Source organism: Cottoperca gobio, chromosome 5, assembly GCF_900634415.1.
Source record: "Cottoperca gobio chromosome 5, fCotGob3.1, whole genome shotgun sequence".
NCBI lineage: Eukaryota > Metazoa > Chordata > Actinopteri > Perciformes > Bovichtidae > Cottoperca > Cottoperca gobio.
Window position 1 is genome coordinate 6,662,831 of NC_041359.1, and position 14,782 is coordinate 6,677,612.

The window sequence follows — 14,782 nt, forward strand, 5'->3', positions numbered from 1 at the left end:
CATGAAATAATGAATGCTATATGAGTTCACGTATTAAGGTTACATTATACAATATTTAAACTAAATAAATGATAAATCAAAAGAAAACAAATTCAAACATTTATTAAGTGAGGCATAAGGGAACAAATGAAAGGAGGAACATTTTTATTTATTTTGCATTTTGAGAATAAAGTCAAACTTTCAGTATATGCGCTAAGGCTAGTGGCTTCATTTATACTCAAAAGTGCGACTTTAATTTTGGTATGTCAACGTTATTCTCAACATTTTGACTATATTCTCAAAATGCTAAATAAAATCCTCTGATTTATTTTTTGTTATGTCTGGCAGTAATACTGAAAGCTCAACTTTATTCTCAACATTTCAACATTATATTTTATTAATTTACATAGTGCATAAAATTTGATGACATTACGTATTTCCCACAATAGGTTGCTAGTCAATAGAGCAAAGCTAAAATGAGTTTTACTAGTTTCAGGGCCCTGCAACTGTGTATGCTTCCACTATTACAGTATGCATTACAATAAATAAACATTCTGACACATTGTGTGATGATTTCAACATGACACTTTATTTAGTAGAATGAATGCACAATCTCATACATACAGTATAGGGCGGGCCTATTTAGTCTTAATTCATAGGCCTGGGTATAAAGAGAGGAAGAAAAGACAAAACAGCTGCATTTAAATATCTTTTAAAAGAAAAAAGGAATAATCAAATATTAACACATCACACTGCTGAATGAAGTGGTTTTAACACACATTACCAATTCCCACACTGATGAGAAAGAGCTACAGTAAATAGCTACAAAATGTTATAGGATCATAAATATAATATAGTTTGAATAAATTTGCTTTAGAGCTAAATTTACTTAGTTGATTTTCAACTTACAGAGTACATTATATGAAAAATACATTTATGACCCCCAGTGCACAGCAGTTTGGTCTTTAATTTCTGTTTAACCAGCTGGAAGAAGCTCTGTGAAGCTGGATACTGAAGGATGTGAACACATCAGACAGCAGAAGAAACATGTAACATTCCACGCAGCGCTACGGTTTGTAACAGAGGAGAAAACAACATCACGTATGACGTAAAGAATTACATTCAAATGAGTCTCAAGATGGCCAAAGATCAAGTTCATTAAATGAGGAATATAAACGTGTTTTGTCTACACTTATATACTTTCAGTTTCCTTGAGGATTTAATGTAGTATTCTGATCTTTCTGAAGTTTACATTGCAGAATGTCATTAAGACTCTGATTACAAACTTAGAAATATATTATGACGCATTACTACTCTGATTTAAAAACATGTCAAGTATTATTTTTTTAAACAACACAAAACCAAGCACATGAAATGAGCTGAAATCATTACAAATAAAAAAAAATCAGCCAGCATGAATTCTCATTAACACATTTACTGGTATGAGACCTGCTCACACCATCATTCAAAACTGCAGTAGCCCTCTTCTGTTCACACCATCCACCTCACTTTTTACAAACCAATTAAATAGTGCTCACTTGGGGGGCGGAAGGATTGGGGGGGAGGTTATTTTTGACTAAATACTTATCATGTGGTTAGTTTAAAAATGACCTTGTTAGTACGGGAATAAATCATCATCTTGAAACTCATCAGTACAATCCACACTATATACAGACTAACACTCAGATAGAGTAGATGTTGACAAAACCCACTTTCTTTATTTTATTCCCACAAATTTAAAAACCCTGTCTACTGCCTGTCATCTCTCCTGGTGACAATTTCATAAGGAATTAAGGCTTAAGATGTTCATAAAGTGCTCCATATGACACTCAAATCCTCCATAACTAAATGCAGGGAAGAACTGATTTGATATGAGTACATTATTGTCATACAGTCATGTGCTACTGCCCTACAGTAGGTTTCACAACAGCCCTCAGGTTTTTCCTAAAAGTGGTTAAATTGTTCCGTCAAGGTCAGCACAGAGAAAGCTACATTTATTGGCCAGCACTAAGCTGAATCTAGAAAACATACTGAAAAATCACAATATACATGACATCATTCCAAATATCCTAATTTAGTGACATCGTGAACTGCTTTCAGTTTTTGGATTAGACTAAACTCACAAAAGCTTAATGCTAACATTTCAGATCATTAGAAAGCACTTTAAAGTTTTCCAACCAAGGTTTTAGTTTCGATATTAAAACATTTAGGCACTCCCGTCTGCTACACCAGTACACTACAGTTCATGGCCCCTTTCATTTATCAAACGTGAAAAATACAAATGGCTGAGAAATTAACGGCAGATGAAAACAGAAGCATGTTTTTTGCGTCTTTTATATAGTTTTACAAACACACATTCACTGGCATGTATTAATACTTTGTTTTAATGACGGTGAGCTCATATAACATCTTTGTATATCACAAGATTAATGAGCAATAAATTACCTCTTTAATATAGCTGTTCTTTATATCTCAGAAGATACAAAATAGTAATTTAGAGTTGTATATATTCTGTAAAAAAGTATATCTCGGGCGACTTTTCAGGGTTATTAGGAAGGAGTTTACTGCTTGTGTTGGACCAGAAATATTGATATATTAAGTACAGCATGACCATATTGTTAGATGAGTCAAGTCCAGTGCACGTCCACATGAGAACACTGGGTTTGAAGTTCATATACTGGTGGGATCAGTTAGAACACGGGGAACTTGCCAAGGCTTTTTCACACTGTACAGCTACAGTTTGTCATATATTCCAGTCTCTTTCTGCTGAGGTTGCCGTGTTTTGCTATTTCTGTTGAGGTCACATTGTATCGACTTGTCTGTGTGTGACTATGTGAGTGTGAGTGAATGTGCGTGTGAGGCTACAGTGTTTCTGCTCAGATAATGCAGTGTGTGTGTGTGTGTGTGTGTGTGTGTGTGTGTGTGTGTGTGTGTGTGTGTGTGTGTGTGTGTTCTGCTGCTTCAGACTAGGGTGCCTGGGTCTGGACTGGGTTCCTTTGGGGTCACTTCTTGCATCTGAGGATGAGGAGTCTCCTGGTAGAGAGACAACTCCATCGACCTGTTGGGGAGGCAAGACAGATCAATACGGCACAGGAGGCAGGAAGTGAAGGGTAAAACCACAGTGAGAATACATCTTCATGAAAAGTATGAATCATGGTCAAGATCTTGGAGGGAGGCGTTCTAGAAAGTTCATGAAATCCCAGTGAAATGAAGGAAATGGGAAAAATCCCTGTCATAATTAAAGTGGCCCATAATGCATGTTCACGTGTAATCTGTTGAGTTGTCAAAGTGTTAAGTGTAAATGTGACAGCTGTCTCTCATGGCCCATTACACGAATACTACAAAATGTTACTTTGACTTCTTGAAGAAAACTTAGTTTTTCTCCCATGCCTCCTCGGTGAACGAAGAATAAAAAAGTGTGTTGTATGCTCACTACTTCCCTAAAACATGCATTTTCACTAAAACCTTACTATTTAAAACACTTCTGCATAACCCATCTAACGCTTGCCCAGGCTACTCATCCGGACGAGTCCTAAGTGTTTTAAATAGTAAGGTTTTAGTGAAAATACATGTGTTTGGGAAGTATTATGACTATATACGACGGGATAAATGAGACTTGGATTATATTGCATGAGTTGTGTGGGTTTGTAAACGCATGTTTTGATAGTTTGATAGTTTTGCTGTTTGGCCCCCATTTATTTAAATTTGTCGAGACTTTTCTCCATTTTTTTATTCTTCCGTCAACGTGCAGGCATGCGAGAAAATCAAAGTTTTCTTTAAGAGTTCACAGGGTCAATAATTGATATAGATTGATAAGTGAAGTATTTCTTTATGGCAATTTGCAGAAGCCTATGAGTGAAACAACTTTTGATCAGGATACATTAAATTGCCTGGATGTTGGCATGAGTTATATAGCAGCAGATTACGCTGGCCACGCCAAATACAAACACAAAGAAAAAGAAAAGAAACAGCGGTTGTAAAGGTCACAGGATGATAGATGGATGGGTGAGAGAGTAATAGCACCGTCCTCTGCTGGGAGAGTTGCTGCCAGCTTCCAGTGAGAAAGATATTTAGGTGTAAGTGAGTATATTTGCAAACATGCATGTTGGTATTTGTAATGTAATAAAAATGTATTCCTACCAAACATACAAAATGCCCCTTGAAATCAGATCAAATCACACCTCTTAAAGTGATAGAACAACATTCTTAAAAGTGACAAGGCAATAACATAAAAATAAATAAATACTGACCTTCCATGCAGCGGGTGACCATGGAAGCTGGCTGACTGGGGTATCTGAGACCTGTGGAGGTTGGCTGGTTCACCTTGAACAGAATGGGCCTGGTGCACCAGCGGGTGGGGGTGTGAGAGGCGAGAGATCCCTGCCTCGTTGCCTTTTGAGGCAGCAGGAGGATAGCCGAGGGCGTTCCTCAGGTACCAGTCCCTCAGTCCCTCCAGAGCCAGGGCTTTATGCAAGCTTCGTGTTGAGTCTTCTGGTGTCGGGAGAGAGAACTGTGGGGGTCTGCGGCTGAAGGAGGGGCCAGACAGCTCCGTCTGGTAGGGGTGCAGGTTGGGTATGGAGGACGTGGTGGTGCCGGAGGCAGGAAGGGGAGTGTCATACGCTGACAGCAGGATGGCATCCTGGGGATGTTGCTGCAAAGGAAGAAAGGGTCCACAAGATTTGGTTCTGGTGACTTTGACCCTGCGCAGCTCAGCTTGTGACCCTCGGAGCACCATGGGGCTGTAAGGAGGTGCAGCGCTGGGGAGGTTCACCTGGGAATGGGAAAAGCCATTGGCATGAGGAGGCACAGCCGCGGTGGAGGAGCGAGGAGAGGACATGTCCTGCCAGATCCGGCCTGTGGACTGGTACAGGTGGTGCTGCACTTGCATCCTCTGCTGTTTCCCCCAGATATAGTCCATCAGTAGCTCATTGTAGCCTCCGCCAGCCCCTCGGTCTCCCATGGACAGACGCATTTTGGCCTGATCCACAGAGCCGTCAGCATGTCTCTCAGGGCTGCCCAGGTGGATGTGTCGCAGCTTACCGTCAGTCAGTGTCTCTGAGCTCTTGTAGGGCCCTCCCCGGGGGGGCATCCCGTTTCTGAGAGCAGGGTCGTCAGGGAGGCTCGATCTATCCAGCAGGGCCTCGGAGCTGTTACTGCGCCTGGCCCGGGAGTTGTACGGGCAGCCTCGGCGGTCAGAGGAAGAGCCCTCCTGGGCCAGTGGAATCATATAGGGCACATCCAGGCTGCCGGACCACTGCTTCAACCCGTTACCACCCGACGCATCCGACCTAAGGCAGAGATGAGCGCACAATGGCTTACATTAGGAGAGGACTCGGAGCAACTACGGATAAAGAAAAGTGAGTGAAAGCAATTTTAATCAAAACCGTGAAACTGCATTTCACAGAAAATCACTTAAGAAGCGACAGAATTTGTATGCTCAAACACCAAACGATGAGCTCAAACCCTTGCTGGTAGCTAAATATGACACTAATCTTTGTTACAGCCCTGACTCTGTGTCTGCATTTAACTAAGGCATTAAGCCATTCCCAAGCACACAGTCATCACAGTGGGAGGGCGCTGTAGCTGCGCTGCATCGGACAGAAGCAGCACTGTATCACAGGTTACCTGACGTGAACGCTGATCGGAGCGGTTCGGGCCAACAGAGGAGTAGCTGGAACGCTTCTACCCTCAATGTTAGATGCACTTCTTGGTAAAGAGTGAGTTGGGCTGTGAGAAGAGACACAAGAGGACGTGGTGTATTTAACATTCATCAACCATTGATGAAAACAATCATGATTACATGTAAAGGCAGCTGAGCAATGGAACAAGTGAACTGCACAGCTTGTAGTATGGGGTCACTTTAGGAAAAAGTACCTAACAGAGCTTGTGACAGAGTTGCGGCGTGTCCTCATCTCATAGTAAATCTCGACTGGCGACAGCTTCCTGCTGATCCTGTGATCGGGGCTGCCCACTGTGAGCCGGGGCTGAGACAGAGAGCGCTGATCAGCCACAACGCTGGGAGAAGACTCTTTTGGGAGAAGAAAAACAAAGAAATTATCTTTTAAAGAAGCCCACTCAGCGGCGACAAAGAAAAGATCACTTTCATTAAAGGCACAACAAGCTCAGCGTGCTATATTGGGAGTCTTAGCATAAAGTGTAAATGAGTCTCCCACCCACTAATTATTACTAATTACTAGTGATGTATTTTGAAAGGGAAAAAAGCTGTAGATACACTGAGCTAATTCTCCTGCCTGCCTACTACTATGTCAGTTAAGCTCATTATGAATATGAATGAACAGTATCCACTAGAGGTAGTTGTCGACAGAAAGTCTGTATTCAGTTGACTCACCATTGTCATGGGATGTTGAGTCTGACATGGAGCTTGTACTCTCTGACATGACAGTGTCCTCTGAAAGACAACAAACCATTCAGGTCACAGACGATGCGGCAGGAAATCTTTGCTAAACATAAATGCAAAGCTAAGTTTTTTTTTCAAAAGCGTAAAATGTTGATGACAATGCAGCTTAGTTTTTATTCACTTATACCAGATATGTATACGCTTTTGTTTTTTTAAGGGAAGACACTACAGGTGAATGGAATGAAGAAAATAACAAATACATTTCGCCATAAAACTTCCCCAGTTGATTTCTTACATTAAATGTAGGAGAAAAAAGAAGACCAGTGCATGAAAAAGCGTTGTTTTGTCTGTACGGGTGTGGTTTGAGGTGCTTTGTAATTGTACCTGTGTGACAGCCCCGATGAACTGTCCTCTTGCTATTTGGAATATTTCGGTCTGATTCTGAGTGTCTGTACAGAGCACCGGTGAAGATGGCTTTCATCTGCTTTCTTTGGGCAGCCTCATCCTGCAGCCAGGGACAGCCAGCCGTGTTAGACCACAAGTACACACAGAGATACAGCTGCCGCGTAAACACAATTGATATTCAAGGTGTTGACTTACCTCTGCCTTGGTGTTGGGCGACGGGCCAGCTCTGCGCTGCACCAGTGGGGGTTTCTCTCCCGTATCCAGGGGGAAAGCATGTGGCAACTTCCCAGTCAGCTCCTGCAGAGGGACATTCATTAGCCCCCAGTAACTAAAATCCATCTTCTCACTGGCCAGTGAGCTCCAAAGTGTTACATAACATGACACCACTTAACAGATTACTTTAAGTCTCTATAAAACCACCCCCTAAATGGTGGACTGCACTGAAACAGATGCCATAAATAATGTTTCTAGAAGGATTTACCTCTAAATCAGAAACAGAATAATTCTGCAGATGCATAGTGCTTTAAACTTCTACATTAGCTAAACTGAAAACAGTGTGGACAACTTGTGAATCCAAGAATAGAGCAGGTAGAGACAGAGCGTGTTACTATACATCCAGCTGAAAGATCCGGGATGTTTTAAACAGCTGTTAATGAAAAGCTGAGGCGGCTGTGGCCACATTAAGACGTGCTGACAAGTTCTCTGGAGCAATCAAGCAAATATTAATGTGCAACCCATTTTAGATAATAAAAGCATATCACTGGTTGCCAGTGGCATCTTAAGACGGCGTATTAGGGCCATTGTAGGTACAAGAAAAAATACAGAAATGTATTGAGAAAGATAAGTACATTTTCTACATTTTCTACATTTTTCTCATAAATTTGTGATTTTAATCTCAATGTTGAATGTTATAGCCTGACCTACGATGTGTTACAAAAGTGAAGTGAGAGCTACTCACGGCTTCCTGCAAACAGACGTGTTTGAGCTCTCCCACTCTGGTGTTGAGGAGAGCCTCCAGGGCCTGCTTCCTCTCTTGCAGAGCTGCAACTCTCTCGGCCTGCAGCTTGCTGTCCTGGCAGCCTTGAACATCTACACAGCACAGCACATGTAAAGCATTTTCAGAGAGACTGAATTAAAGAATCATTAAAGTTTAAGGCTGAAAATATTATATCATTTTTAAATTGTCAACAAATCCCATAAAAAGACCCAAACCAACAATGAATTATCTTTAGCAACAAGTATTGTCAGCGTATCCAAAAGCTGCTCTTCTATCTTATTCCTCTGTGCCATGGGGCTCCATTGTTGTGTAAAAAAATATAAATAAATAATAAATAAGCCAAACTGTTGCACTGGGTGAGATGTTCCTTCATTACCTTGTATATGAAAACTGCAGTTTAGTTTGAGTCAGACTCCTACAAACAATATTTGTGACCCGTGTCCTTCAGTAGGAACCAAATGGCGTGGGGATGAGAGTCACAGACAGGCTATAAAAGTCAGAAAGGTTTGAGAGACGGACTGCAACTTTGTTGGTTCTTGTCTTTTCATGGGATTTGTTGACCATAAGAAAAATTCAGGAAAATTACTTCTCCTTTGAAAACATTAATGCGTTTGGACATGTTAGACCAAATCACCTGAATGCAGATGTGAAGGATTCAAACTAAGACATTTCACTATTTCAAATATTGTTGTTGAATTACAAAATAAGTGTTTTGGTCTCACAATGGTTGGTCTGTTTCTCACAATATGTTGTCTCTCAGTGCTCTGATAAGATTATCTGACAGCTGTGGCGACAGTACATGAACAAAAGGCCTTCACACATGCAGCTGTTTTTTCAGCTGGGTTTCCTTGAGAAAAATAAACTTTTGTTTTCCTTCTGTTGAACTGTGAGAAAAAACCCCACCAGCCAGTCCAGGCTTGTCCAGACACGAAGGTGTCTGTCTTAACACTGTGAGAACGTCATCAGTACTCACCAGGAACCCCCAAACCCATGGATGTGATCAGATGTCCTTTGACCTCCATGTGATGTAATTCTGGTGACTTTACAACTCTCGCTCCCAGCCACGCCCTCACCTGAGGAAAAAAGCAACAGAGACTTAGCTGCTGCTGAGATGCATCGACAAAATATATTCAGGCTTAGATGTTTTCTTCCCTCTAACCTTGCAGTATCAGCCATGTGTCTTCACGAGGTCTAATGGTTGCATTTTTAGCAAGTCAGCAGTAGACAAGCAGTGGTGTCTCCTACATCAGATTACACCAGGTACCATCAGGGGGAGCTACTGCACCTCTATTCAGGTGTCTAAAGCTGAATCCTTAAAAAGGTAAAAAAAAAAAAAAAGACTAATACAGCTTGAAAGGAAAATAGAGGAACATTTTGTTTCTGTGACTGTAAAATATACATAAAGTCAATCTGTCATACAGTATGTTGTAAAGATAATCTATTATCAGAATAGCAACAGCTTCACCAAAAGCACCATGAATCCCAGATTTGACATTACATAAAGCCATATTAATAATATGCATTTAGCATGTTTTTATAGAAGATTTGGAAAACATCAAAGTTTAATTAAAGTCTGACGATAACATAACTTGCACCTTAGGGCTTTCTGAAAGTGAGTAACACTCTAAAATTAGCTCTCAGATACAATTAGCAAGCAATTCATTTGCAAAGAGAAGGAAGCGAGACAGGATAAGAAATATTAATAATGTATAGACAGAAACAGCGAGGGAGAAACCTAAAACCTGAGTGTTTTATGTCTCAATAGCTACTGGTACAAAAGAGAGGGACCCAGAGGAAATAGAGCCAGAAGCAAAGAGATGGAATAAATAACAGTGTAACAATGTTCTGCAAAGTTTCCACTTTCTGGCTGTCATAAATATCAAGATTCACTTTACATGGAACTGCATTTACTATATTGTATAGCTTTTACATATCAGATCATCTGGCATCGTTATCTGGTTTTTTTGAGAAGGAAAAATAAACTGTTGCCTAAAATTCAATAAGACCCCATAAAGGAAAGACAAGAAATTCTGCCTTCACTCGACTGCAGCAAGTGAGCAATGTTTCAAGTGCACTTTTCCCACATAACGGAGGTTCATTACAAACAAAGCCTCTTCCCTAATACCCAATAGAGACTCGACATCCAAAAATAGCGATCGCGTTTTCTGCCAAAAGCCTCTCACTAAACGCTGCTCACAAATCGCTGCCATAAACAAGCATGTTGCCAGTCGAGTAAATCATAAAACGACTCAATTCAACCCCTCAAATCTAGACGGAAGGCCTCAAGGGCTTAATCATGATTTACCCGTCCAAAGACTGCGTCTGCCAGCATCACATCTCTCAAAAGGAAACATTTATCTATCAGTTACTCAGCTGCTGTCTCAAAGCTCTGCACACAATTGACCAGCTTTTAGCTTTTTGGGGGTCAGTAAGACATAGTGTTCTGTTTTCCTCACTCAAACAACATAAGGCTCACTTTGTGTGAAGACATACTTGACATACTTGTACTGGAACTGAACCAGTAACTGCTGTTTGCTCCTGTACGTGTGAAAGCCCCCAGCATGCTTGACCTCCCGCTGACAGACAAGTAGGAGCCTTTCACACAAACAAGTGGCAGAGTTACGACCGCCGCTCGGACAAAAGCTCATCACATGAACCCAGTTACACAAAACTGAGCCCGTGATAATCAGGTTTTAAGTTAATCTAATTTACTGTGAAGGACTTTTCACCTGGGAATGTACAGGGAAGTGTCAAGTCTGTTGTCTGTTGAGCAGCCAGGCTGAGCAGTAAGCCCACTGAGAGCAGCAGTCAAGAGAAGACAGACAGAGACATTTGGTATTCATCTGCATGGTCGCCGGGCAGCTGGAGCCAAAAGGCTGCCGTGCCTCGAAGGAATGGCTTTGTCCAGCAACCAAAACATTTGCTTGGAAGCCTGGTGTTATCCTTTTCACTCACTGAAATATGCCTTTTATCTCTTTGTAAAACTAACAATCCTTGGACTTCAGTGCTCTGGGTTAACTAATGTTTCTTTTTAGCTACTACAACTAACATAATACAGTCATTTAAAGTGTTACAATGTAACTTTTGAAGAAAGAAATAACACTTTCTTCCTTTTACAAATGAAAGGTTTGCACAAAAAAACACCTTTGTTGTCTTCAACACTCCTTTTGCTGCTACAGCCTTATTTGTTCTGGTATGACCAGTAGCTAAATGTGGCTAATGTTTGTAAAAGTCAGGACGTGAATATGGCTGTGTAAATACTCTAGGTACTTCTCTATAGGACAACGCACACTTGTGGATTCTAAGCGACTCAACTCATCAATTCTCAACAACATTGTCTATTTTATCACATTCAGCACATCCTGTCTGTACGTGTGGGATACTGGCATCGATTGACGTAAGTGAAACAATGTGACCCTCCACAAAAACAGGCAGTATGTGTTTTAGCATTTAGCATTATCTCATAATTACCTATTGTTCAGCAACGGCTACACATTCAGTTACACATAAGTTTAACTATAGTGTAACCTATGTTCCCAAGGTCCTATGTTCACCAGCTTAGTATCATCTTAATATGACAGATTAACGAGACGTTTTATGTTCTCAGCAATGTATGTTCTTGTCTTTAGACATTGATATCTTCACAATGACTGATTGTATTATTTCATATATAACATTGTTACCATTTAAACTGCATTTGAAATGTTCATCTCCCTTCATTCATTTGCCATTTAAACTGCAAAGATAGCCCTTATCAGTCTCTTACAATGTTATTTTATATCAAAGAAAAAACACCAAAGTAGCGAGTCAGAGTTACTACAAACTCCAGTGTGGCTGTAAGACAAGGACGAATCAATCAACTGCAACAGGTCGCCCTCTAACCACAAGGGTAACAAATAACACACCTGAGAGGATCAGTGGTCTCACTGGCTGAAGTCAAGCGCTAAACTGTTTAAACATCTGGTGTACAGATGTGTGCGGAGGTACAGGTACAACAACATGAGACGCCATCACATTCCTGAGAGAAGCCTGCGGGAGAGATGGCGGGACAATGAAGAATCAGATAAACAGAGTCACAGAGAGCGGCATCAAAGGAGGGGATCAGAGAAGATATGAGTACGAGAGAAATGAACGCAACACAATCATCAAACACATGTTGACTTAACATGTGTAAGGGGGTAGGAGGGACGGGCTCTGGATGAAGGTGTAGATAGCACTGTGGAAGCCATGTTGATTAAAACATGAGCTGTACGATGAGAGTGAGCTGCCCCTGTGCAGCTTGCATCACACGAATGCAAATCAGCGGCGAGTTTAATATTCAAGTCCGACAAACACTGAAGCCTGTAAGGTAGGTCCAATCCTACCGTGTCCACACAAGGAACTGTGCCGCTCTCTCTTTAGCTGGGAAGTCACACATATTAGATCACAACATTCACGGCGAAGCTAAATTCCTACAGGCAACAGTTTTATATCCAGTTTTCTCATCCCCTTGATAAACACGATGCCTCCCAGCTCTTAAAGAGATTCACTCTCTTTGCTGTCAGCTTTTATCTGGCCCAGGAGTCCCAGGAACAGGCGGCTGTTGTCGACAGCATTTATGTAACAGATGTATTCATGACTTACAATACAGCTTGTCTTAATATGTAACAGTAGGTGCTTCTGCAACAACCTCATATATGTTGCAAGTGGCAGGGGATGCACAATGTGTTTGTTTTAACAGGCAATGTGGGGCAGCTGAGATGTAAAAGAGCAGCTGAAATATCACCTCCAGCCCTCTACGGACAGGTGAGGCTGGCAGCCCTCATGTTGACTGTTGGTGTTGACACAGCTGCCACTGTTATGAACTTACACATGGTAACCAGAGCAGGGTTTACAAGTAGGCTTGTGAGGAGTCACAACTAGGCCTATAGTGTTGCAGACTGTGTTACTTTGAAATATATCAAATGTTGCGAGGTCAGCTCTCACAAAGCGTGCCAGGAGAACATTTCACAAAAAAGTACGGGTGGGGGAATAAATCGATTCACGTAGAAACCTAGATCTTGTCACTGATGGAAAGTAACCCTACACACCATGTCAACATTGTGTCAGGCATTATTGTGTGAAATATCGTATAAATACCGGTTTAACAGCGTCATTTTGTCAACAACTTAGTTTTGAAATTCTGAGAAATATTTTTCCATTTTATTTATGACAACAATTGTGAACCTTGCTCTGTTCATGTGTAGGAGAGCAGTAATGTGACCTTTATCTGCACGCCTCTCCCTACCATTCACAGGCCAAGGATGTGAAATACACCCAGTGGTGAGTGGCAATCATGAGGACGAGGAAAACAAATGTCAACATCCAAATGATTTTAACCTAATGGGAAGAAAAAAAGGGAGATTCGTGTTTCTGTATGATGAAGAGATCATTCAGGGTCAGACGTACTGCGGATTCCGTGCCGAGGATTTACTGAACTACATCCACCTGAACAACCCCAACAAAGAGAACTGTGGAGGGCTTATGGAAGGTCAGGTGACCCCCAACCCCCCACACTAATATGATCTCTTCTTGTGCTCTCTATATCCATGAAATACTGATTTATAACACGCTTATCGGCACACAGCAGGGCAGCTTAACTTCGGACTGACCAATCGCGCGGCTCACCGTTTCTCCTCCCTGGCCTTGACGCTCACCTTTGCACGTTTGACACAGCTACCTACTGCGGGTGAAACAAAGCAATCCTGGTGATTGCTATCCACCTGGATTCTGCTAAGCTGAACAGAGGGGAGTAATAAAGAAAGGAATGCGGCTCTAATGTCCGAGGGGATTATTTCTATGCATTTTCCCTTCGCTCTGTAACACCTGGGGGGATTTCTGTATGTATTCCAAAGTAGTTTTTATGTTTCCAGTGTGGCTGTAATCCGCCTTGTTTAGTTTTGAAATGGAGTTCAGAGCTGCTTGTGATGTGCAGCCACAGCCATACACTTACATTCAATACTACAGCCAGATCTGATTTTTCTCTGCTCTTTATGACTGAAGAAGTGTGGGTGAATTCTCTCTCTTATTCGTGGCACTACTGCTCTGGTATATTTCCAGCACTTGATAAGGTCTGGGATTTGATTCCCCGAGCTCACACACTAAGCACCGAGACATATTTTCACTTTAAATCCATTGCAAATGTACAGGTAAAAGAGTTTATGGATCAAGTACAGGGGGCTGAGAGTGTGACTTTACACCCCCCCCCCCATACTAAACCTGCATGCTTGTCAGTAAACTACCACTGAACCAGGTGCTCAAATGATGTCAGTCCATGTCTTAAGGGGATCTTAAACGTTGCAGTGTCACTTGGTGTAATGACAAAATAATTGTGTTTGCACCAAACTGGGTCAAAGTCCAATTACATGGTGTTAGATTGAATTGTAGTATCTGGAAAACCACAGGGAGTTCTTTATAGAAAAATATGGTGCCATGCTAACAATTTGAATATGACAGCAAACAGCGTGGGGAGAAAATAAACACCAACATGTGTCAAAAGACATCGAGCATGAATAGTCTCCCAGCTTCCCCTGCAATAAAACTGCCAAACCAAACCTCTTTGCAAATTGCCATAATGGTCCAAGAACCAAGAACCCCACAATAGGAATGACAGGCACTTTGGAAAATGTTTGGCAGCAAAGTGGAATATCCTCTTCTGAAAACAGAGAGGTATTTCCCAGCTCTACACCAAGAGGCAGACTAGCTGTGCATCACCCTGAAGGCACTGACTGACCCACTCCACACATTTGGATGAGTTTTTCATATGCAGACAGACATCCTTGTTCAGGAATCTGTTAATAACAGGGCTTAACGACTGCTGCATGAGAATGAGCAGTATTCATAAACGAGTACAGTGAAATCAATAAGGCCCAGCAGGCAGCAGTATATAGCAGCATGCTTCTGCCTATTTTGCTTCATAACAATGCAGTTAGCAGGGAGAAGTTGTGTATTCCCAAGAAGCATGACACATATTTTTTTAAGCTGCTTATTTGGATACATGCAGTTGCTGTTTCATTTATGTCTTT

At 41.5% G+C, this 14,782-nt stretch overlaps 1 protein-coding gene across 2 annotated transcripts in view; it reads right to left on the reverse strand.

Annotated features, from left to right (window-relative positions):
- Positions 1–546: 546 nt before the first annotated feature.
- ccdc120b (coiled-coil domain containing 120b) overlaps positions 547–14,782 on the reverse strand; it is a 14,958-nt gene continuing 722 nt past the window's right edge. Inside the window, exons 1-10 of one of the 2 annotated variants that reach the window (XM_029432667.1) lie at positions 8,899–9,035; positions 8,713–8,812; positions 7,701–7,831; positions 6,938–7,039; positions 6,722–6,842; positions 6,329–6,388; positions 5,854–6,007; positions 5,605–5,706; positions 4,230–5,267; positions 547–3,037 (exon numbers count right to left, since the gene is read on the reverse strand). In XM_029432667.1, the coding sequence (XP_029288527.1) occupies positions 2,941–3,037; positions 4,230–5,267; positions 5,605–5,706; positions 5,854–6,007; positions 6,329–6,388; positions 6,722–6,842; positions 6,938–7,039; positions 7,701–7,831; positions 8,713–8,761 (1,854 nt within the window). In that variant the 5' untranslated portion in view covers positions 8,762–8,812; positions 8,899–9,035 and the 3' untranslated portion in view covers positions 547–2,940. Of the gene's footprint in view, positions 3,038–4,229; positions 5,268–5,604; positions 5,707–5,853; positions 6,008–6,328; positions 6,389–6,721; positions 6,843–6,937; positions 7,040–7,700; positions 7,832–8,712; positions 8,813–8,898; positions 9,036–14,782 lie in introns of those variants that run through there. The other variant, XM_029432666.1, reaches the window with a different exon arrangement.